The 24,824-nt window shown below is 41.6% G+C and overlaps 1 protein-coding gene across 2 annotated transcripts in view; it reads left to right on the top strand.

Annotated features, from left to right (window-relative positions):
* Positions 1-6: 6 nt before the first annotated feature.
* The window catches only part of KCNIP4 (potassium voltage-gated channel interacting protein 4), a 1,115,095-nt gene continuing 1,090,277 nt past the window's right edge, over positions 7-24,824 (top strand). For both annotated transcript variants that reach the window (XM_073891480.1, XM_073891479.1), the window contains exon 1: positions 7-199. In XM_073891480.1, coding sequence (XP_073747581.1) covers positions 139-199 — 61 coding nt within the window. In that variant the 5' untranslated portion in view covers positions 7-138. The remainder of the gene's footprint in view (positions 200-24,824) is intronic.

Raw genomic sequence — 24,824 nt, 5'->3', positions numbered from 1 at the left:
CGCCGCCGCCGCCTCGCGCTCCCAGCGCCGCGGACGCCCCGGGCCGAGCGGCGAGTGCGCTCCGGTGCCAGACCCGTCAACACACGCCTCTGAGCCGCCGACTCTCGAGTCCCGCTCCTGTACCCTGCGTCCTCGAAGATGAATGTGAGGCGGGTGGAAAGCATCTCGGCTCAGCTGGAGGAGGCGAGCTCCACAGGCGGTAGGATGCATTAAGCATGCGAGCGGGCGCCCTTCTTCCCCTCCTTCCTTCGCGAGCTGAGACGGGGACCCCTTCCTCGGCTGGGGACGCTTGTTGCCTTTGCTGCATGAGAAACGGCCACCGAGGCGGGACTGGGAAGGGGAGGTGGGAGCGGCAGGAATGGGGGTGTCGGGGGGGGGTGCACGCAAGGTCCAGGTCGGGAAGAAGAGCTGTTTGAAGTGTGTGTGAAACTCGCTGGTGGCGGGGTCCCCTGCGATCCGATCCTGTGCCTACTTTTGCCTTCTCTGAAAATTTCCCATGTTGTTTATCATCTGCCAGATGACTGCAGACCACACACTTCCTTCCCCTAACACCTGGGGATAAAAGAGCTGAAATAGTATTGAACCTCTCCCTCCACTTTTTCTTTAGGCTCCCAAACATTTCTTCATTAAAACTCTATTTTGGTTCCCTGGTAACATACAGGCGGGAATGTTTCTCGGGTCAGATTCTTCAGCAGGAGCGTGCGTCTTGTTTTATTGCCAGCTTCAGTTTAGTGTGTTCAGAGAAAATGGTTTTCAGTGACACTTGGAAATAATTTATATACAGTACAACCTTGGAAAGGTACCTGGCCCTCCTGTACAAGGTGTTTGGCTTTCAGAGTATCCTGTATTCTGCAAAAGCAAGGGAAGGACATGTTCTGATGAGTTTAGTGGGATCCATAGTGAAACGGGATGAGACATCACGCCCCACCTCCTCCTCCCCCCTCCCCCCCAGCACCTTTGGTTGAATAGGTTTGTTTTTAGGTGGCTCCCATGTGTAAGATCTTTACAGGAGCCATGAACAGAATGAAGGGGTTTGCAAGACACATGAGGCTAATCAAGAGCTGGATATTTCCCTGGTTATATAAGATGAGGGGTCGTAAATATGGCTGTAGCTGGATTTATAGGATAATACACTTGGACTTGAGTTGCAGGGAAAGAGGTATTTCCATATTCTACCTGTTTATATCCAGGGAAATGGAGTCACTTAGGACAACTTGAATCTGTCACTCTAATTTTGACATTGAGATCTGGACATTTTTCTTTTCTTGTCTTCCCTCTAGTAGTTAAGGTCCTTGTACCTGGGAGGACACTAGTCTTATTTGACCGTGACATTTTAAAGAGAAAAGTCTCGGCCTTTTACAGGCTGGAAAAAAAAAAAATATATGACCATTATCTCTAAAGTCCCAATTTTGACCTGTACTGATGTTTAGTTCTGGTTTCACTTACGGCAATAGTTCGCTCATTATGAACCAAGTATATCTAGGGTATATTTTATGAGGAATACTGAAAATCGTTAAGAAATTGGATTTTTTCCAGAATGGCATTTTAAGTGTAGAGGGCTAAGTAAATCTTGTTAAGTTTATAGGGTCTCTGTCTTTGCTGTTCCTTTGGCTAAGAATAGGGTAGAGAGCTAGCTGTCCTTTTAGGAACTGCACTCATGCACAAGACATCGGTGGGAACTTGAAGATCAGTAAGAGAAAGTCTGGGGGAAGGGGTGGCTTGCATTGTTCGGCTACTCACTGATAACGGCTTTTTGGCTGGGCCTCGTCTTTAATTGGCCAGATGGGGATTGAATCAGCCTGTTCAGCCTATTCACAGTGCCACAGGTGGCCACAATCTCTATTAGATAAAATGGAAACATGAAATCACATCTGGGGAATATGATACATTAAAAAAAATTTTAGTACCATTTTTAAAATCAGCATGTGTTCATTGTTCTTTTGGAGCATAGAAAGATGTCGATTTTCTATCTTGGTTAAGGTGAGACCAAAAGTGAAGAGTTTTCTGGCTTGAATTGATTTGGCACCTGTTTCTTGAATTGTGTTTGCATGTTTTTAGAGTTAATTGTCCTATGAGAAGAATAAAGAAAAAAGAGCTTGGAGCATCTTTTTGTTTTTGTTACTGTTTCAAGGTTAATATTATTTGAGAACGATCCCCTGAATACGTAGTCTATATTATTTCCACCAAATATATGCTTAAGTACTTTGGTTATTTGTGCTCAGATATAGGATGGTCTTCATTAATCTTGGGATAAGGAAGGATTGTTTGTCATTTTTAAAGGTTTGAACTCTACCTTCAGTTCTTGTTTTTAAAACAATAGCTCCTGATTTCATGTTTTCTTTCAAACAAGTGAGACATTTACGTAACTTCCAACATGACCATGATGGTTTTCCCTTGAGTATATATGCCTCTTGAATGGAGGTTTATAAAATGATTTAATCAGAATTTTTTTTTGAAACAAAATTTAACTGGAGGATCGAACTGAGAGGAAGGAATGAAGATGAGAGGGAAATCAGGAATTAGAGAAAAGTATGTGTGTGTGTGCACTTGCATGTACATTTTATGACCTGACTTTAGAGCCAGAATGCTATGAAAAGTGGTTTGCTGAGAGACGAAGGAGAAAACCACACAAAAGGAAAAATAGGAGGGAAATGTAGGAAAGATGGGAGCAGGGTTGAATTGGGTTACTGAAACTTTATAATATAACTAAAAAAGTTTACTCCCTGCTCTCTTTCAGCTGGTAATGTATTTAGTATGCTAACTGATGAACATCACTTCTAAGTCACTGTAGTTGAGACACTGTTAATGCTATAGTACAGAAAATGGACACTTTGTAAATAAGTACAAATAGAAAAGGTTTCTTACAAATTGTGGACCTCACTTTTAGGCTCCCTGTCATGGCTTCCACATTAAATCAAAAGCCTGCCCAGAATATATTTTTCACGAAATTGTCTATCTTATTATTTTGTTCCCTGGCTATGAAATCAAACATAATCCTGCTACCAGTGGAGAGACAGAGGGAGATGATAATTCAGCAGTATATTTGAAAGAGAATCAGAAATAAGGTCGGAGTTAAAAAAAAAAAAACAAACCCTGTAAGATTATTCATCAGTGTCCTCAATTTGTGCCATCTAACTTAGGGATGGCATATGTTATGTGATGTAGTCTACAGCTAAAAGTGGGGAGGGAAATGCATGGATGTTTCAATCACTGTTGGAAGAGGTCATCCAGAGGACGTGACTACTGTTGGATCCAAGCAGCTGGACCGGGGCAATTGGAGGCTCCTCACCCCCTCCCTTGCCCTTGGAATGTATGTTCTGCCCACCATAGCAGGAACTGTTTTCAAGGACATAGCCTTGAGAGAAAAAGGTGTTGCTGAGGCTATCTGGATGGTGTATGTGACTGAGCCCTCAAATAAGGCCTCTATATGGATGTAAGTTTCTGGCGGGAGGGGGTGTGGAAATCTACTTGACTCCAGCTGGGAGGACAAATATAAGTTGCCTTGCTTATTGCATCTGCCACTTACCAGTCTGCAGTGGTCTGCCTCCTTCACTGGTCTCCTTGTCCTCTGGGTATGGGAGTCAGTTTCAGATTTCACCCAGGGAAGGTCCAGAGTTCGCAAACCAGCAGTACTGGAGTGAAAAATCTCTGCGATTTTGTATTGTTGATAGACGTATGATGGCTCCGGCTGAAGTTTTGTGTTATTAAGGATAAGCCAAACCCAAATTAGTGATTCCATACGGGTTATAGTGAAAAGATTGTGTATTCTGAGTAACCCAGGAAAAGCTTTTTATCACATAGGCATTGTTCTGTTTTCTTCATATTGTTAAATGTAAGAAGGTACTAAGAAAATGGTATGACCAAGTGTTAAAATTCAACAACCCCTCCCCTCCTTTTGCTGCACTTTTTTTTCTGGCCAATGCTTATGCAGAGTTTCTTAAAATAAAGCTGTGGATGGTTTGGAAATTAATGAGCCATGTAATATAAAATGTATGTGCAAGATTTCTGCAGAATTATAGACCAAACAGTGGTTGAATCTTTTGAAGATAAAGTATATGGTCCTTCTTATTTTTTTTTTTGTCCTTTTGTTTTCCTTGTCCTCATGGGTTTTCTAGAACATGTGGATAATATTGCTTTTCAATATTTCATAGCAGAGTGTGCTTGTTTACTTAATAGCCTCCCTTCTTATTTCAAGCAGATTAAAGTGTGTGTGTGTGTGTGTGTGAGAGAGAGAGAGAACGGGGGTGGGGAGGGAAGAAGGATGGGAGGATGAGTGTATATTTTCTTCCATGGGCCCTTGCCATTCTTCCAAGTGGTTTAAGTTTCTGTAAGTACACCTGTCATTATAAATTTATTCATCCTTGGGCATTGAATCACCTCTTTATTTTTTAAAACTCTTCACTTGGTTATAGGTCCTAATGGTCTTTTCTTAATTTACATCATCCCAAGCTCACTGTGATGCTTCGTGCTGTTTATCAACACTCCCTAGAAAATTATGAACTCATGAGAGCAGAGCCATTGTGTTCTGCCCACCCTGTATCCCCAGCATCTCGCACAAACCCTCACATGGTACATTTGCTCAACAACAGCTAATTTGTTGAATGAAGTCTCCCTCGGATTCTGTGACTGCGTTATTTTACTTCTCATTCTCTCAGATCTCTCTTTTTCTGAGCCTTATTTCTTTCTTTGTCCTTTTTGTGCAACTTTTCACACACTTCTGTCTTGATTGTCTTCTCCGTCTACATTCTCTCTTGAATCAGACTGTGGTCTTCGTGTATCTTTGATCCAGAAGTCTCCTAACTCTATAGCTCTGGCCTGATCCCTTTCCAGTCCATTTCCACATGCTGCTGAGCAGACCTCTCAGCAATTTTTACTAGCACTTTGAAGTCAGTATGTTAGAAAAGACCTGTCCTCTCTCCAAAGAACTATTTATTTTCCAAATTTTGCCAATGGTAGCATTGTTTTTTGAGAACTACAGTTAAAAAAACCCCACAAAAGTGTTTACTCATCTGTGATACTTCCCACCTTAATCATTGCCTCTCCTTCCCTGTGGAATCAGTCCCCAAGCCTTATTGATTCTGTGCTGGCTTTATGTTCTCATCATACACCCAAGGTCATGTTCTTATCATTTCCCAGACCAGGATGGTTGCCTCCTGTCTGTGCCAAGTGCCTCCCCACTCAAAACCAATCAAATTCACTAAAAACTGATTTGAGTCCGATCGTTCACCTGTGCAAAATCTTTTAATGCCTTCCCATTACTTATAGAACTAAAAATGCTGTTTCCTTAGCTTGGTAGTATGTTGACAGTCTTCCATCCCAACATTGTCTTCCATGACTTATAGGTCTGCACTTGGACCTGCTAAATCGGACTGTTCTCTAGGTGTTCCTATCTCAAACACATCTCAATATGTATCTACTGCTTAGAATGAACTTTCTGCACCCACATTGTCCACTGAACATTGTTAATGGTTTCACATTGAACGCCTCCTTCAAGACTCATTGCAAATGCAGTGTCTTTCTTGTGCAGACTTACTGATTTCTCCCTGCGTCTTCCCCAAAGAATTCTGCTTTGAATTTTCTTAGGTCATTTTTCTTTTATTTTGACCTATCTCTGAATGACAAGACAGAATAGCTATGCATGTTTGTCTTGTTTGCAGCTGTTAAGTGGTAACTCCTCGATGGTGAGGATCATACACGAATTACCCATTTTCGTGCCCCTGGTAAGTATTGGCACAATGATTCACAAAAAAAAAAACCTGCTGAAGGCATAGTTAATTGAATTTAAGCTGTGTTGCCCAGTGGTAGATCCATTAAAGACCCCAAATTATAATTCACATTTGACTGCTTGTTAAACCATCTACTGGAAGTGACGTTCCTTTTTGGTTCCCTGTGTTTTCCATTCAGTGGGCCAGGTCTATATGGATGGTAATACAACATCAAAATAGTGCGCCTCCGCTCTCTATGTGCTCTTGCATCCATAATGCATTGCTACGAGTGTTTATATTGTTTCTGAAGAAGGGCTTAGTAAGTACCTGCTGTTTTCTGTGTGTTTAGAGCAATAGTCAGGGTTGTCTTTGGATGCTGTTGCTATGACTCTCCTTCATTCTTAATACCTTCCAGACCTACCACCTCTAGGATCTGTAGTCTGAGGGGCCCCCAGTGAGTGATTATGACCTCTTTTGGTTCCCCTACAGATAAGAGTGGAAAGATTAGTTAAGTATTCCCTCTGAATCAGGATTGTGATTGTCTATAGTCTGAATTTCATGTTACGGAGAGTGGCCCTTCCTAATACTTCCCGGCCCAGAGCCCGAATGGCTATACCACCATCTACCATCATTATTAGCCTCTTCGTCATTATCCTTATCAGATGGTAAGTCTTTTCTATAATTATAGCTGTGACTGTGGAAAGGAATGGAAAAAAGAAACCGGAAACATCACTCATTGTGTACATATCCATTTCTTTCATATCAGAATTCACAGAGAGCATCAGGCTGCATTGGGAGGGAGGTGGGAGGTGGCTGGATCTTGTGACAGCTTGTGCTAAGAAGAAGATGGGGTTCAGCTCTTTTCCTCTCACCTCTGTGGCTGTATCCCTCTCGCTGCTCAGTGAGTGTGTCATAGGCGGCTCTAGATGTGTGCATGTGCACATGGATTAGGAACTCCGAAAAAGGAGAGGATCGCAGTGTTGAAACACAAAAGTTCTCCACACGCTCGGACAATCTCAGGAATAATTTGAACAGAGATACAAATATAGAATTTGCCCTATTGAGCACTTGGCCTTGATGCCCGTATTATGGGCTGATTTTTTTCCATCTGAACAAACACAGCCGGTGTGGTTGAATTTCCAATGGCTCTCCCATTGGAAATGCCCTTTTGGGTATATTTAAATACCCTTTGGATATATAATTGACCTTTTAGAAACTTCTCTCCCCTATGTATTCCACCCTGATTACTTATTTAGGTAAAAAACAAGCAGTCAACTCGTTTTACGACAACAGTCTGTAACTTTTTGGTTAGCTGGAGTTTGGACTGGCTTAGGGAAAGGTCCCTTCACGTAACTTAGGCAGAATCTGCTCATGAGCAGTGAATAAAAAGTCTTTAGGGAATTAGAACTGGCATTTGTTTTTATCGGTCTTTAAAAAGGTTTTGGAGGAAAAACAGACTTTCATCTCTAGATGTCAACACTCCTTAATATTTTGAAGACTCTTTTGAGTGAAGCAGCTTATTTACGAAATGACAGTATCTGCAACCCAAATGGGAATCAGAATCAGCTTTGATACCGTAACTACCACAGTCTATGTGATGATACACTCTCTTTCACATCTTCGTTGTAATACAATCTGCGCATTGTGTTACAGATACTGAGGTGTCCCCAGGGCTGTCCCCCAATATGATGATTATTAATTTTTAATAAGAGGACACATGACTTCCAAATGCCTTCATGAGTTTCATAATAAAATTGGGTGAAAAGAGCACATGTAACTATTAAACAGATCTACATCTCAGGATGGCTGTTTTGCTAGCAGCTTTATTTTGGGTTGTACCTTTTTGTAATTTAATGAATTTCCATTAGACTAGCATGAGAAACTACTTACAAAAAAAAAAAAAAATGGTCTTGCCTAAACCGTGTATCCATGCTTTGTATATGGTATGTGCTCCAGAGAAATGTTGCAGGAATTGAAGTATCTTCTATGATGGTCATACATAAAGGTGGAAATAAACTCTTGTACTCTATCCCGTCTCTACCCTGTGGGAGGGGATTCTCCAATCTTCTTGTTTCTGCAGGGGATTTGAAACAAAAATGAAACAATAATACAGAATGAATAGGCATTTCAGAAATGACCCTGCAAATCCAGTCCTGAGGGCAAGTTTAATTTGGAGAAGGGTTTGAGGGAAATTTTAATTTAGCTTAGAAAGGTAAGAATATCTGAAACAGCCAGTGAGTAGAAGATCACTGTTCCTCTTTCTGCATTCATAAAATGGTGGTAATCATAGCCACTCCTAGATTATAGGAATGGATTCTGTAATGATGTAATGATGACATGAGTTTAATTCAGCAAATATTTGCAAAGAAACTCCTTGGTGCTGGGATCAGTGATATGTGGAGTTGGCCTTCAGAAAGGTTACTGTTTATTCAAGAGAGATTTACTGAGTATGTACCAGGGGAGAAAGGTTACTAAACATGTGTATTTTAAAATATTCATCGCCATAACAGAGGTAAGGATGAAATGAGATGGATGCTGAAAAATGAGATTATGTCTAGTTGGCATAGGTGACATTCCCTTCCAAGTGAATGCAGTGAAAGTAAATGGTGATATTGAAGTTGACCTTTCTTTCTCTGGGGTCTTACAGAATAAAGCTATTAAAAGAACTGTGCTCACGATCCTTTATTTGTTCTCTTGCCCAGTTTCTTCCCGTCTTCTATCTTTCCATCTGTAATATGGGTTTATCTGTTGGCCACTTAAAGACCTGATGTTATCTAAGCCTTTTAAAGATTTTTAAGAGCTATTATGCTGGGAGTCTGAAAAAGTGCACTTTTTTTTTTATCATAAAACAAATACGATTTTGAAGCTTGGAGAGTACGAAATGAGTAATAACTTCTGTTTAAAGATAATCATGAAGTAATTGAACATTCCCTGTTCTCTTACTGCCGGTTTAAATAATGGTTTGGTCAAGGCAGAGGCATTTTAAATTAGTGTAGAATCTTGAAAATTAAGTAGACTATCACTCTAATTTTTAAATTTAATTTTGTTCAATCAACCATTGACCATAAGAATATTATACCTGAGTTAATATTGTGAGCATTTGTGAAAATCTGATTCTGCCAAACCTTTCTCTCGCATTTTCCCCAAGAATTCTTAAATCACGCTTTCTGTGCTTTCTATTTCCCCAAACTCCCTTTCATTGGAAGCCAAGTCTCTTCCTACTGAGATGCACAGTATTATCACAATCTGTTCTCTCTTCCCTCTCCTTTCAAGGTCCGGTTTCATCCACGTTTCCTGCTGAAGCTATGATCAGAGGGTTGGTGCAGGCTCTGAAAGACAGGTGCATTATATTAATTTGAAGGTGGTGGGGAGGGAAACCTTGGGGGGGACAAGTATAAAACAATGAGCATTCAGAACCAGGCACTGAGAAACATGGAAAAAGAAAGCTGAAGACTATAGAATACAGCCATACGCAGGTAAGGGAGTGAGGGACTTATCCTGCTGTGTGTTTATAGAATAAACTCCATTTTTGATGGAGGCATTGTAAGGTAGTTTTTAAAAAGGCAAAACATCTAAACTGCAAGGCTAGGAACCATTAAACACCAGCACTTCTGATGTGATTTAAGTACCGGATTTGCAGCTGAACCCTATAAGCCTTCCTAGTGAGAGTGGGGATGTAGATTTCAAATGAAAATTAGTCATTAAAATAACTTTCAAAATTGTTCAGCTTGCGGGATACATACTGACAGTGCAAAATCTACAAACACTGAACTGGGAAGATTGAACCATAGACATAATTTGTTAGAAACATGGCAATTTAAAACAGTTACATTTATCTTTGGATCCCTGAACATGAGATTTTCATAAATATCATTAGAATAGAATTTCAGATCTCAAGCAGTGACAGTTATAACTTTGGTCTTAATGCAATTTGTTTTGATGGTTTTGTAAATAGTTTTGAGGATGTTGTTCAACAGTCATCCACTTAAAACATGTTTATCAGTTACCTATTGTAGGAGGGACACTGCTGGCAAGTATTTCTAAATAGAAGAAGGTAATATAAGCTGTTTAAGGTCTAGGAATTAAGGGCTTTTAAATCCGGTCTTCCTTCTCCATCCCAGAATTCTACTTGATCTGAATTGTGGTATTGATTAGGTAGAGGATGTTAGCTTACCTTATTTTCAAACACACTTGCTAAATACCTTCACAGGACCCCAGTGTATATCCTAGAGGGAGGATATTGGCAGGTCCTGGTCTACTATGAAATAATAAGCTGAAGGAGCACAGAGTGGATGTTACATAACCACATGATTTGTTATTAAGTGAAATTGGTTTCACAGAGTCACATAAAATACAAAACAAACATTCCACAGAAAAACAGCATTAACCTATAGACTAGATAATATTACTACTCCCCATATCAGTAGGGCATTCTTCAAATGTGAGCCAACTTATTCTTCTGTAAAACATACACTAGATATCTATTATTTGTCTAGCATTGTTCTAAGTTCTAGAAACATATGTTAACATCTATTATTTGTCAAGTGTTGTTCAAAGTACTAGAATACAGAGATGAAAATATCCCATGGAGAGTCCTGAGTCTAGTTAAAGAGCTTGACATGGAAGATGGTGATTAGCACGTAGAAAGTCCTATGACAGTGTCCAGCATGGAGTGCTTTGGCAACACAGACATGAATCACTCATGCAGGCCGAGTAGGGTCAAATGATGCTCCCTACACTGGATGGGACTGGAGGATGGGAAGTTTTCCCGGGCCAGGCTGCAGGTGGGATGATGGATGTTTGAGGTGGGGCGAGCTGTGAGTCTATGGCTGGTCCTAAGAGAACATATGGTACAGTCAAGGAACAGTGAGAAGTTCTGTGTGTTGCGGTGAAGCCGGGGAGTAGAAGGGAGCAGTGAAATAGGGGCTGGAGAAGGACGCAGCGTCAGGACAAGAAGGCAGTGGGTACCACTGATAAATTCGAGTCAAGAGCACAGTGTGATCACATTTGCCTGTTGGGAAGATAACTGCAGTGATTGGCAGATGGCCAGAGGGGCGTGAAATAGCAGGCACGGGTACCACAGCTGAGGTGGGGTTGCAGGTGAGGCGTATTGAGGAACACAGTAAAAATCAGTGATATGGTGGAGAGTAGAGGGTGCATGTGAGATAGAGGACAAGACCAGCAGGGATTGATGCCAGGTGGAAATTGGGGTTGGGGGAGAAGGAGAAGCCTGGGAAATCTAGATTTCTGGCTTGGGTCACTGATGGGCAGCATATATTTACTAAGATGGGAAATATAGGGGAAGTTTAGTTGAAAGGAAGTGAGATCCATTATGGGACTCTGAAATTTAAGGCTTTCTTTAAGGAGACCTTCCTCCTTCAAAATGGAGACGGCGTAGTTACCGGGCTATCTGGGCCTGGAAAGTGAGAGTCCGATTGGGTTCTGCAGGCAGTGGGGAGCCAGTTGAATTTAATGAGGAGTGACAGAATGAGGAACATTAATTTTACATAGCTGTGTAGGATCCGTCGTCGATAAGGATGTCACTAGGAGGTGGTTGCATTAGTCTAGGCAAGAGACAACGTTTGCACAAGAGTAAAGGCAGTAGGAATGGGAAGGGTGGGAGGAATGGAAAAGGAGGAAGATGGGGAGATTGGTGATGGGGACCTCGTGGTACCATGATGAGAAGCAGGGACCACAGGAGGAAAACAGGTTTTCAGGTTTCAGAGGGATGATAACACGCTCATTTTTAGAAATATTGATTTCGACTGGGAAAGAATCCAGGTCGACTGTCCCAAAGGCAGTTGGAATCGTGGAGTTCAAGTTTAATTGATTTCAGGGAAGCACACATTTATTGAGCATCTAGTGTTGTGACGGGTATCAGGAATAGAGAGATGAAAGAGGCATGGCCCTACTCCCAAGAAACTGGCCAGCAAACTAAGCTGGGGACTCAAATGCGGGAGCCAGCTACAGAGAGCAAAGGTAATTAAACACATGACACTGAATAAGGGGTAGAGTCTAGGATTAGTACCATGAAGAAGAAAGGTGAGCGATGGATATAAAACCAAGGAAACATGTCCGAGTTGGAGAAGAAATTGGAGAGGAAGATGTCATGGAGGTCGTTTCCTGGTGCATAGCTGGCACATACTTGCCGACTCATGTGGAATATAAGAATTTCAAAAAGCCACAGTGGGTGAATGGAGTGAACTGCTGCAGAGCACTAATGGGGCATGAAGAATGGGGTCTCAGAACAAGACTCTGGATCAGAACTAAGGTTCAGGCACTGTGTCTTTTCCTGTGTAACCTTAGGAAGCCACATGGCCTCTTTGTAACTTAGTTTCTTTATGTGTATCTGGAATATTCTTGCCCCATATACTCCACTGGCTAGCTTCCTCACTTGTTCACATCACCATTAAAATAATACTTCTCTGATGACTTCATCTGCTGTAACAACTCACACGTGTCTCCCTATTCCCTTGCCTTATTTTACTTTCATTCATAGCTTTTATATAATCCTTCAAAGAAAAAATTATGTACTACTGTACTAGAATATCATTTATATGTCCTATGATACTTATATACTTATATTTTGTGTGTGTTTAGTTTTTAGTATCTTCCCTGTTAGAAGTCACTGAAATGTGTGTTGAATGGCAAATCAATGAAGAGGACTCATTTTGACAGATTGTACTGAGAAGTAACTGAACTAATGTCTGTAAAGGGCTCAGTGCAGTGCCTGACAAATAGTTAGAGCCTATGGGTTGGGGTCATTTACATAATTATTTTGACTTGAGAAAAAGCTCTTTTAATCCTAGGGATGGGAAGTCAGGAGAGTGGTGAGATTGGGAGCACATGGGTGGTCCCGGAGGGAGGGAGTTCTGAAGAAGGGGCACTTACTCCCTGGAAGGCATAATCTTGTTCTCTGATGCAGGAGGGAGGGAGGCTACGCTAGGGTGACGTGCTGGGGAGGGCGCTCTGGAGGGGCTGGGCTGTGACTTGGGCACTGAGTGACCAGTGGGGCTTAAAGAGGTTGTAAGGGACCATTTAGTAGGTGGCAGGAAGGGATTTGTGAGGGCCGCAGTTTGCCCAGAGGAGATGGTTGTCCGGAGAAGTGTCGAGGCTGAGAAACGAGACTGGGGAGAGTCTCAGAAATGTGGATTTGATTCAGTGGGCAAGAATTCAAGATTTTACAGAAAGATGGTGGCGTAATAAAAGTGACATCTTCAGAAGATTTGTCTTACCCTGTTCTACAGGAAAGATTAAGGAAGGGGGAGTGTTCAGGTGGAAAGGTCAGTTGAGGAGACATTGCATTTGTCCAGACTGTAGCAGGGTTGGCCAATTTTGTAGGGGGGCATGGTGGTGGTGGAGAAAATGAATTTGGCAGATTCTTGCGGCATTATGTTTTGTAACCGATTGGATGTGGGCATGAAGTTAGGTGGGAGACCAAGGAAAAGCAGCTCTTAATCAGGCTCTACACTCAAACTTTGGCAACTGAAGAAAGGCCTTTTCTTATGCTGCTGGGAAGTTATTATCCAGAAGACAGAAGAAGGAAATTGTGTGTCTGTGTATGTGTGTAGGGTCAAAAGTTCCACTTATTTGGGGGATACTGGAGGGGTATCTTGGTAAGAGAGATACTGGGTAGTTTTAAATACCCTTTTTGTTGATAAGTAAATTCAGACTCAAAGGGGTTAAGCAACTTGTCCAAAGTCCTACAGCTAGTGATTAGGATAGTGGAGATATTAACCATGGCAGTATTAATTAATACACAGCCTGTACTCTTTTCTCTCTCTTGCCTGGGCAGGGCACTCTGGGCTGACCTGATGTGGTTCCGGGAGGGCTGGGCTCAGCTCAGCAGAGAGTGTGCCTCGTATCCAGTTGGGTGGTAAATAGGGTAAAGGGCAGATGACCTGAAAAATCTCCCTGTGGATTTCTAGATCACATCCAAGGTAAAGATCCAAAGCCAGTGCCCAGTCCAAGTGATGGTAGATGGGAAGAGGGAGCCTTGATAACCCACCTTGTGGGTTGGGGAAAAAGAACCATTGGTGCTTGAGGAGTTTGAATGTCAATGAAAGTAACCTGCAGGGCCTCCCTGAGCCTGAGGGAAGGGCTGGGTGGAAGTGACTCAGGTGTGCCAGTCAGCTCCAGGTGAGGGTCTGGGGAAGACAGGGCTTTGAAAGTGTGGTGCACAGGGAGCCTTTGTTGGAGCACGTATATGATTGCCTCCAAAGACATGATTTTGATTCAGAACGTTCTACTTGCGTAGCTGCCTTCCCCCCAACCCCCACCCTTCCTCCACTGCTTGATCCTACATCCATATCTCCAACCCACCCTGCAGGGCACAGGCGATCTTGCTAAGAGTAACCAACTGAGAATATATCGCAGTACTGCAAGCGGTGAGCTCCAGCCATCCTCCATCCTGCCAGAATAAGTCATTTCATACTGTTCCTTCATGAATGCAGTTTTAATTAATTGCTTGGTGTCTGCCAACCCAGAGTAAGGAGTCTGTGCACACACAGTTTCAGGACCCATAGGGACACTTGAATATTTGTTGACCAATGGATAACGGAATGCCTTTAAATTTACAAATAAAACGGTCAAATATTGTTATAACTATTAGGTAAGCTTCCTAACTCTGCCATCATGGAATGCAATAAGCAAGCACTTGCGGAATTCAAAGAAATTCTTTGTCTCTGGATCTCAGGGCATATTTCACTCAACCTCACTCCAATCAACACAGTTATTTAGCATGTCTTAGAAATCAAACATTGTTCTGGGTGCTTGGGGGATACAGATACCTTCTCTGTCCTCACAGATGGCTAGCAAGGAAGAAAGACCTTTAACAGTGCATTAGCAGCATGCTGAGAATATTAGAACAATGAGTAAAGGATGCTACAGGAGCATATGGGAAGGAAATGGAATATGTCTTAGGAGTCAGAAAATAGCTCCTTAAAAGAGTAGAAATTAAGCTGACATCTGAATGACACTCAGAGAGAGACAGAAGCAGGAGTCGAGAACAGACTTGAAGACCTGAAGAAAATCTGAAAATAAAAAAGAGAAGGACAGAAGATAATGCTGAAGAGGGAGACTGGGCCAGGTGGTTGAGAGTTTAGGTTTTTATTAAGGATTTGAACTTGGTCCTATGGCAATTTGAAGTAATTGGAAGTTTTAAGCAGGGGAACAAGTTAACCAAATAGCCACATCACATCTGGCCTTGGTCCTTCCACTCAGCAAAAAGCATAGGGCTATTATCCCAATGACCAGCAAACCATTGATCATGGCTTTGTACTGCCAACTTCTGTGGAATCTGGAATTATTTTCTCTTCTACTTTTTTTTTTCCCCATTTACCTTTCTTCTCTGCATTGCCTAACCTCCAAAACCTGACTTTGGTCTGTTACTTAGACCTCCTTGCTAACCTTTTGGCATCTAGAACTTGGCAGTGTCCAAAGTGTTTTTGCCTTGTGCCCCCATCTGTAAAGAAAAATGTTGAGCATGTACCTTCATTTTTATAGATCTAATCATAAGCTATACACCTGTAGTTTAGAAGTATGTGTACTAATTATTAGTAAAGCTTAACTCCTTTCTTTTCTTAGATAATAAACATGCTAGAAAGTAATATGAAACTCAAAAGGTTTGATCCCAGTGACCTCTTGTGCAGGGTACTTCTGTTTATCCTCGACTAGTATAAAGAGAAAAGTTTAATATACTAGATTTTAGAGCCTAGGACAAAACAGTTAAGCAAAGAGTGATGAGGAACTATCAGCGATGTGCAATGCACACTGTGCAGTTTTATCAATAGCTAACTTCCGGGACACCTGGGTGGCTCAGTCGGTTTAGCATCTGCCTTCGGCTCAGATCATGATCCCAGGGTCCTGGGATCAAGTCCTGCATCGGGCTCCCTGCTCAGTGAGGAGCCTACTTCTCACACTGACTCTACTGCTCCCCCTGCTTGTCTCTCTCTCTCTCTCTCTCATTCTCTCTGACAAATAAATAAAATCTTTAAAAAGTTAACTTCCATATATTTGTGTGTTCAGTTATAGAAATATCAAGTGTTAAGTGCTGCTACCTTGCCATGCTCTTCTTAGCTATACATCTTTCTCAGTGCTCTAGGCCAGTGGCCTCTGTCCCCATCCCCATTGAGAACTTTTTTACATTGTTCAGTCTCTGTCTTGATTGGTCCCTGGCACCCTTGTTCTGCATTCGGAGTTTCTGTTTCATTCATCATAAAGGTACGAGGTCCAGAGAAGCCTCCATCTCTGTGTACAAATACTCAAATACTTACATGAGACCCACATGCACTAGCACCTGATAAATTTAGAAAGGTATGCAATACAGGTTACCAGCCCTAACATATGGGCATTTTCTTCCTCAACCACAGAGAGCTCATCTGTTGTTCTATTTCATGAATCCATGCAGTGTGGGTCTGACGTCTGCTGGTTTGCAGGGAACTAGGGTTGACATTGTCTACCTGACTGTCGTGTGTAATTGCCTACCTTCTTGTGGAGAGGTCCCTGCAGGCCTTCATGAGAAGGGATAGTTTTATCGAAAAAGACTGAGCCTTAAGTATTTAAAGATGCTATAGTATGTGCATTTTTGTCTGCCTGGTGCTTGCGGAATTGCAACGAAGTGAACGATGAGATCTATTTGAGGGGATGAGCTAGGATGACACACAAAAGCCACCGTGGTAATAGGTGTTAACGTTCTGAATTCATGATGGCCTTACTGATGATTTAAACAAACATCTCTGAATCTCACCTTAAATTGATGGATCGCAGTTGAGTGCTCTGGAATTTAGATTCCAGGAATATAGATGTTGTCTGTTTTGTTCACTGTGTATTCCCCATACCTTGAGCAGAGCCTTCCAATCATAAGGCTCTCAAATATGTGTTGAATGAAGAAACTATCACAAAGATCTACCTCCTCCTTGCTGTCCACTGGGGAAGAGGGGTATGTCATTCTCAGACCAGTGTGACTTCAGTGCTAAAGGAGAGCCATGCACAAAGTTCAGTGGGAGCAAAGGCACAGGAATAACTACCTGTCTAGAGAAATTAAGGAACCCTTAAGGAAAATGGCATCTCAGTGAGGTCTTGAAGTGTGTTGGAGTTTAATCCAGTGACAGAGAGAGAAAAGGATTCTGAGGTCGTAGGAAGACTGTGCCAATCTGTGCCAAGGCTCAGATTTATGTGAAAATTCAAGCTGCCTTCAGGGAATAGTGAGAAAATCCACGTGGCCTGAATATTGGCAGTGTGGGAGATGTAGCCACAAGCGAGGCTGGGAGGGCAGATGGTGGTAGATTGTTTGAGATGCTGGCATTTATGATTGAAGAGTTTAAATTCAAACCTGCAGGCAATGGGGAGTTATTGAAGGATGAGGAGCAAGGGAATGGCCATTATTTGTGTTTTAGAAAGAAATGATGGAGGTAGTTCCTTAGAAGGCGAGGGGACTAGTTGGAAAAGCTGTGTAGCCTATGTGGAATGGGAGATCTGAATTAAAGCCGTGTGGTAGGTATAGAGGAGGTGTGAGGCTGAAGCGATATAGAGCAGTTACAATCAACAAGTCACTAAGCATTGCAATGAAGGCAGGGAAAGTAGAGGTTAAGAAAATGTCCATGCATCTAGCTCTACCCTCCAGTGAGAATTCTTGAGGATATGCCTGCTTTGGGACTTACTGAAGGTGAGGTGCTGGTGAAGAAGGTGGGAAAAACTAGCTGGCCACGGGGGCGTGCATCTAGACCTCAGGAGGGGCTAGAACACAGATTTAGAAGCCAGGGCATTGCAGGTAAAACCTTGAGAACAGGGGAGAGAACAGAGCCCAGAATGGAATCCTAGTGGGCATGCTAATGCTAAGTTGGCTGCTCCAGGGGGAAGACGCCAGCGAAGGGGTCAGAGATGGACCATATGGGAAGGCAGAAGGAATGACAGCCAAGAGTAGTACTGCAGATGCCAAGGGAAGGAGACTCTTCCAGTAGTGGGTCAATTATCTTAAGTGCTTTGCATGGTTAAGTAAGATGGGAACTGAAATGATTTGGCAGTTAGGAGGTGGGAGCAATTTAGCAGGGCTGAAGCCAGATGGCAAAGGGTTGAGGTGTGAGTGAGGGAATGAAGAGAAGCAGGTGTAAGCAGCTCTAGTAAGAAGTTGAGTTGTGAAGGAAAAGGGGGTGGGGGATAGGGCAGCTGCTGGAGGGAGTAAGTACCGGCAGAATCATTTTGTCCAACAGGAGACATTTGTGCACGTTTGTAGGCACAGACCTTGATAGGGCAGTGGAGAGCTATGGTCTGAAAACACAATAGAGAGAAGACTTTCTCTGTTATATCACTGTTGTACCTGGTTTATTCTATATAAGACGCTTACTGTACTGCAATGCAATTGTCTATTTAAATTTCACCCACTTCTGAAACTACGGAAGACTATAAATAATAATCCCCTGAGGATTTCCAACCCAAAGTTGATAGTTAAGCATTTTACAAACTGTTTGCTTCCAGCCTTCTTTCCATAAAAGCGATAAAATGTTAACAATACAGTTGTCCTCACTTTTGCCACCTTCCATGTTCCCTTTCTTATCTCCTCTCCCCTGCCATGAACAACCACTACCACAAATTTGGCGTGTATCCTTTCAATTCATTTTAACATCCTTTGGTCTGTACATGTAGGTACGCGTGACTGGTATGTGATAGGCTTTATGCATGCCCGTAGTCCATTCAGGCTGGGTCACCTGTAGACAACAGGAATTTATTGCTCACACTCCTGGAGGCTGGAAGTCCAAGATCAGAATGAGGGCATGGTTAGGTGAGGGCCCCTAACCTGGCTCATGGACTCTTGTTGTATGCTCCCTTGGTGGAAGGGGCTAGAGAGCTCTCTGGGGTCTCTCCTATAAGAGCGTTCATACCATGACCTCACCACCTCTCCAAGGGCCCACTTTCTAGTACCGTCACCTTTGGGGGTTAGGATTTCAATATGTGAATTTTGGGGGATACAGACTTCAGACCATAACAATGTGTATCTTTTAAAATTTATACAAATGGTGTCTCTTTTAAGATTTTTTTCACTTAATATTGTTTGGGAGGTCTGGCTGCAGTGATACAGTTCACTCTTCTGAAGTCCTGAATATTTTGTGTGCAGTATTTTACTGCTATGTGGGTTTTCCCTAAGAGAGAGAGTTGTCCTGGTCCAGGGGTGGTGTGTTGTTTATATCTGTATTCTCAGTGCCCAAATATTTATTGACTAAACGAATAAGCAGGCAGGTATACGGGTGGAATTGGGAAGAAGTTGTGAGCATCTTTTATGAGGCAGCAGAGAACAGGTTAGGTTTTAGGGGAGATGTCATGCTCACCATGATTGTGTTCTGTGAACCAATGTCATTTTTTCAGAAGAGGATGGGGATAAAGATTTGAGCAGAATGGTATAGATTTATAACTTTTAACTTAATTGGGGAGATTATCCCAAACAGTTACTATTTCTATAAGAGTCGTACACTTCAAACTCTCATCAATTCTGGGTTTATGAATGACCAGAACTAGAAAACACCACCTAGCTTCTGAAATACCGATTTTTTTTTTTTTGCCCAAATCCTTCTTTTCCTAATTTATATGTTCCTTTAGCGTTGGGTGGAAATGGCTTGTTCTTTGACTACAGAGTATTTTGTGATTTAAATCAGTCTAAAGGTTTCTGGAAAACATTCATCCAGCTGTCACTTGGACTCTTTATTAAAGATAGTTTTTATAGCTGGATGTGATGAATTGGGCTGTTTTGTGTAGTTTAATCTATACTGTATGTTAATAATCCACCATGGCTTATATGCAAGACCATTTTTACGTTTCACAGTCTGTGTCTGAATATTGTGAAGCCATCCACGAGTGTCTAAGAGCTCCAGAACATGTTTCAGAGAATTAGGTCTTTCTAGGCCAACCTGACTATATAATTTATCACTGATCCAAACCAGAGGTTTATTCTCAAGATTCAAAAGGAAGAGCAAACTTTAATATGGTTCAACTAATATATATTGGATGTCTACTCTGGACTAGGCATTCTTCCAGGTGCTGAGTGGGCGAGTGAAAAAGAATCCAAAAATGAAGATCATGTTCTTGCTCTGTTCGTTATACTTGCAACCTACATGGGCAGACTGGTTGGATGATTTTGCCCCAGTAGGTGTCAGGGCTCTGTTTTAGAGTGTACCTGTGCAACTGGGTTAGAGCCCCATATCCACTCCACGATCCTGTGAGTAGGTAGAATCATCCCCATTCTACAGATTCAGGGATTGAGGCTGTGAAATGTTCAGCAACGCTCCAGGTCACACAGCAAGTATCAGAGCATGTGTATGACCAATTTCACAGGCCATGCCCATCCAGCTCCACAGCCTTTATTCTTTCTACTCTTCACATCTGTCTCCCAGATGTCTCCTAAATGACTGATGGGTCTGCTACATTAATTACAAACAAGATCATGTGAGTTGAATATTAAACCTGAAAATAAAAAAGGAAGTTGATGATTTGTAACTCATTGTCTAGCTATAGAACTGCAAAGACACTCTCTTAAAAACGATTGGTGGGATGCGCTAGCTCTAGAGTGGGTGTGGCGTTCCAGACGTTGGAACTTGCTTTCTACTTTTGCTTTCTTCCTAATACCTTGGCCTCTTCTCCTCTGTTCTAGTGCTTCTGTTCGGTCCCTGCTTTTTTCAGAGTTCCTGAGTATTGCCTCTCTTCCCAGAGAGTTTTAGGTGGAGAGGTGGAGTGTGCCCCTAGGAGATGCTTTTGTGTGATAGGGAGAGTAACAGGCTCCCGAAGACATATGTTTCAATCCCTGGAGTCTGTGGCTGGATACCTTACATGGTAAAGGGGATTTTGCTGATATCAAGTTAAGGACCTTGATCTGGGAGGATTTTCCTGCATTACCAGATGGGCCCAACACAATCACTGGGAGTCCTTAAAGGTGGAGATCCTTTCCTTGCTCTCATCACAGTAAGATGTCACTAAGGAAGGATGGTCTGAGACATGCCGAGTTGTTACTTTGAAGATGGAAGAAGGGGGCCATGGGCCGACGTATACGGGTGGCCTCCAGAAGCCACAAAAGGCAAATAGGTTCCTCCACAGAGCCTCCAGAAAGGAATCTAGCTCTGCCAACACCTTTGTCCAATGTCCTACTTCGGACCTAGCAGATAATAGCTCTGTGTTGTTTTAAGCCACAAGTGTGTGACAATCTGTTATAGCAGCAGTAGAGAATGAAAAAAAAATGTTCGTGTGGTTATCTTATTATTTCACTAATATTCTATAATACTAGAAGCAACATCGTTAGAGAAAGAGTGTTGCTGAGGATATATATTTTTCTAATGCTTCTCAGCATAGGTTCTTAGAGGCAGTTAATAGACTTTAGTAGGCTAATGGGCACAGCCATGGTTAAATAGAGGCGTGCTCAACCCTGGCCTTGAAACTAAAGTTCGAGGAACACAGGCTATTTGATTTAGCCTTCCCAAGTCTCACTTTTGTTGTTAAGGGGAGGGTTATTAAGAAGCTTAGGACTGGTAACTGTAAAGTTCTTATCCTGGTGCCTGGCACACATTGGCTGCTTAACAAATGATCCATAGTGAGAATGAAGATGTTCTAAAGTGTTGAATTCCTATCAGTTTTTTGAATAGTGAAACCACCTACATTATTAGTATCCACAGCTGGAGCTCATAGTGGCTGGTGGCTGAAGAAGAAGATTTCGTGGAAGAGATGGGTCTGTCCTGAGTTGGAGAATTGGCAGCATTTGGATAACAGAAGCAAGAGGGAAAGGTATTTCAAATGGGTAGGTGGGTTGAGAAAGTGGGATGGAGCAAGGCATATTTGAAGGCCGGCAAGCAGGCCATTCCACTGGTCGAAGATTAGCAGAATTTCCTTTGTATGAGAGATCAGAGAGTAAGGTGAAGTCACGGGCCACAGGCAGTGGATAGTGCTGGAGACAGTGAGGTGGCAACAGGCAGAGTGTGTGTGGCAGCTGTGAGAGGGAGGGGAGCTCGAGAGAGCATCTATTTCATTATAGTTCTACTTGATCTTCACCTTGCATGATGCTAAAATAGAACTGCATGTGATTGAATCACATAAGGCATTTGGAAGTAGTGTCCTTGAATTTAGTAAAATTCGGCTTTCAGGTTGTAATAACATCATGACATAGAAAAACACCAATCCATCCTTTCATCATTGTCATGTTTGGGAGCATCATTATATGGCATTGAGAAATGAAACCAGTGCAGTGTTTTCATCTTTTCGTTTATAGAACTCAACTCCTGACATCGGTATGTAGCAAATGTCATCAATCCCTCAGTACTTGTCACTGATTTTGTTTGTCTCTACTCCTGACCCCTTTTGCACTAGGCAACATTGGTAGATCTCTTAGTAGTTTGATTGAACTCAATTTATATTATACTTATTCATTTCCACGTCATTCTCTACCACTAGATAATGAATCTGATGTCTCATTTTTCTTTGTATAGCAAAACTCTTGGCACAGTAAATATTTCTTGATTGAATGAAAAGAGAATTGACTCTAAAATGTATTTCCTGATTAATCTTAAAAACACAAAGAATATAACAGAAAACCCCTTTTTAAAGGCTAAGAAGCTGAATGGAACTTTAGAAAGAGTTTCTCTAGTGCCTAGAAACTCAAAAAACTTCACCAATTCAAATATTTATTGATCATCTGTGGAGTGTCTAGGAAATAGGGACACAGCAGTGAGAGTCAGGCAAGGTCTGTGATCTGAAAGAGTATAGATTTTTTGGAGGAGGACAGGTGATAAATAGATAAGAAAATATCAGCTAGCAATACTTGCTGTGAAAGAAGGAAAGCAGTATGATGAACTGAGAATAATAGGGTGGCTGCTTGAGACTCATTGGCCAGAGAAGACTTGTCTGAGGAGGTGAGCTAGGAGTAGAGTCCTGGATGATAAGAAATGGTCATTTCTGTGACTATCTGGGGGAAGAGCTTTCCAGACAGGTGATACAGCTTTGGCAAAGACCCCAAAACAGAATAAGCTGGGACCGTACAAAGATCAGAAACAAGGACAAGGAGATGGGAGTGTAGGGAGTAAGGTGAAAGATTTGAGATGAGTCAGAGCGGTAGGTGGGAGCTAGATCATGCTGAGAACCTAGGAGGCTAGAAGATGATATTTGGATTTGGCTCTAAATGTGATCGGAAACTATTATGAGGGCTTAATGCAGAGAAGTGACAGAATATAATTTACATTTAAAAAGAGCACTCTAGCCAATTTATGGGAAATGCATGATGATGTGGAAAGAATGGAAGTAGGGATATGAGTTGGGAGGTTATTGTGGTATCCCAGGCAGGAGATGTATAGGGTTTGGGAAGTCAAGAGAGAAGTAGATGGATTCAAATCGATCTACCATGTAGGTGGGGTTGACCAGATGTGCTAATGAGTTGGATGTGGGAAGTAAAGAGAAAGTAGGGGTGATCTCTAGGCATTTGGCTTTAGCTCCAGCATGTGTGGTGGTATCATTTACTGACATGGGGAAAACTGAGAGAGAAGAAATTGAAAGGGATTGAAAAACCAGGAATTCAGCTTCGGATATAACCCTTAGGTTTCCATAATCTCCTAAACATCTTATTGGACATTTCAAGTGGGCAGTTGGATATAATAGATTTTACAGTAGGTGTTAGGGCTGAAGATATTAAATGTTTGAGTCTTATACATTTTATTTAAAATTGGAACTGAATGAAATCATTCATCGCAAGATCATGGGTAGGAAAGAGAAGGAGATGAGGATTATATCCTGGGACTCCTTAATGTTTAGAGGTAGGGCAAGGAAGGACACAGAAAATAATGCCAAAGGTGATAGGTCAGAGATCAAGGAGACAAATCGGCGGAGTGTGCCATCACAGATACCAAGAAGGGGGAAGTGATCAGGTTTGTCAGCGCTGCTGAGAATTTGAATTAGAGAAATAACAAATACTCTGTTGAATGAAAGAATGAATAAATAAAAACAAGTATAATATTGAGAGGAAATGAAGTAACAAAGAGGCCGAACAAGTAGTTCTAAAATGTCTTCTAAAGCTCGCCTTAAAATTAGAAGTCCAAACTGAGGGTTACAGAAGGGAGGGGGGTAGGGGGGTGGGGTAACCGGGTGATGGGTATTGAGGAGGGCACGTGTGGTGATGAACAATGGGTGTTAGATGCACCTAATGAATCATTGAACGCTACATCAAACACTAATGATGTACTACTATATGCTGGCTAAATGAACATAATAATAAAAAACAATTAAAAAAATAAAACGAGAAAAAAATTAGAAGTCCACTGACTGAGGAGACGACACTTATCAGGATATAAACTCAAAGTTTATAAAACTATGGGATATGAAAAGATTAACATGGGGTAGAATTAGCTCTAGGAAGCTGCATTTAAGTGAACAAAAGTAAAGTATGGTAAACTGCTTGGCATATTTTCAACTGTAAATTTCTATTGGCATCTCAGTATATTTACCATCCACTAATAATTGTTCAGCAAATACTCAGTTGTATGTAGCACCATTTATTGTGTTTTGTCTATTTTGGTAGGGTTTTGGCCATTTGTATATTCATTAACAATTCTACATACTATATAAATTGAGAGTCAATTCAAAAAATAATACTTTGTTAAAATAACCATTTCAAGAAGGATAAATAATCTTAAAAGAAGTTATGATTCAATGATAATTTATCTTCATTGCTTCCTTCTATTCTTCACAAGAGTCCTTCTCCCATATCCTACACACAGTATATGATCAATTTGTGAATTGGACATGTTTTTAACTGTAACAGAAATCTCAATGATAGCATCAATTATAAAGTTGGCTTGTTTTCATAACAAGAAATATGGTCCCCAGCTTTCCCATCCTCTTCTTCAATCCCCAGCCTATGAGAATTTTATCCTCGCATTCATTGGTTCATTGTCACAAAACGATTTCCACATTTTTCCAAAAAGAAAAGGAAAATATTTCCTCTTGTCAAAGTATAAAACTCCCTCTGTCCCTAGTGAACTCATTCTTTAGGTCTCATTTGGCTAATTAAATTGCAAGGATGATTGGGAAAGTGAGTATTTGCCTAAGGGCTATAGACAGGAATGTCATGATTTATCTAGAAAAACCAATCATGATTCATTC

The sequence above is a fragment of the Callorhinus ursinus genome, unplaced genomic scaffold (genome assembly GCF_003265705.2).
Source record: "Callorhinus ursinus isolate GAN/ISIS: 27379988/994484 unplaced genomic scaffold, GSC_fseal_2.0 scaffold4, whole genome shotgun sequence".
In the NCBI taxonomy this organism is placed as follows: domain Eukaryota; kingdom Metazoa; phylum Chordata; class Mammalia; order Carnivora; family Otariidae; genus Callorhinus; species Callorhinus ursinus.
This window is presented reverse-complemented; position numbering and strand designations above follow the sequence as displayed.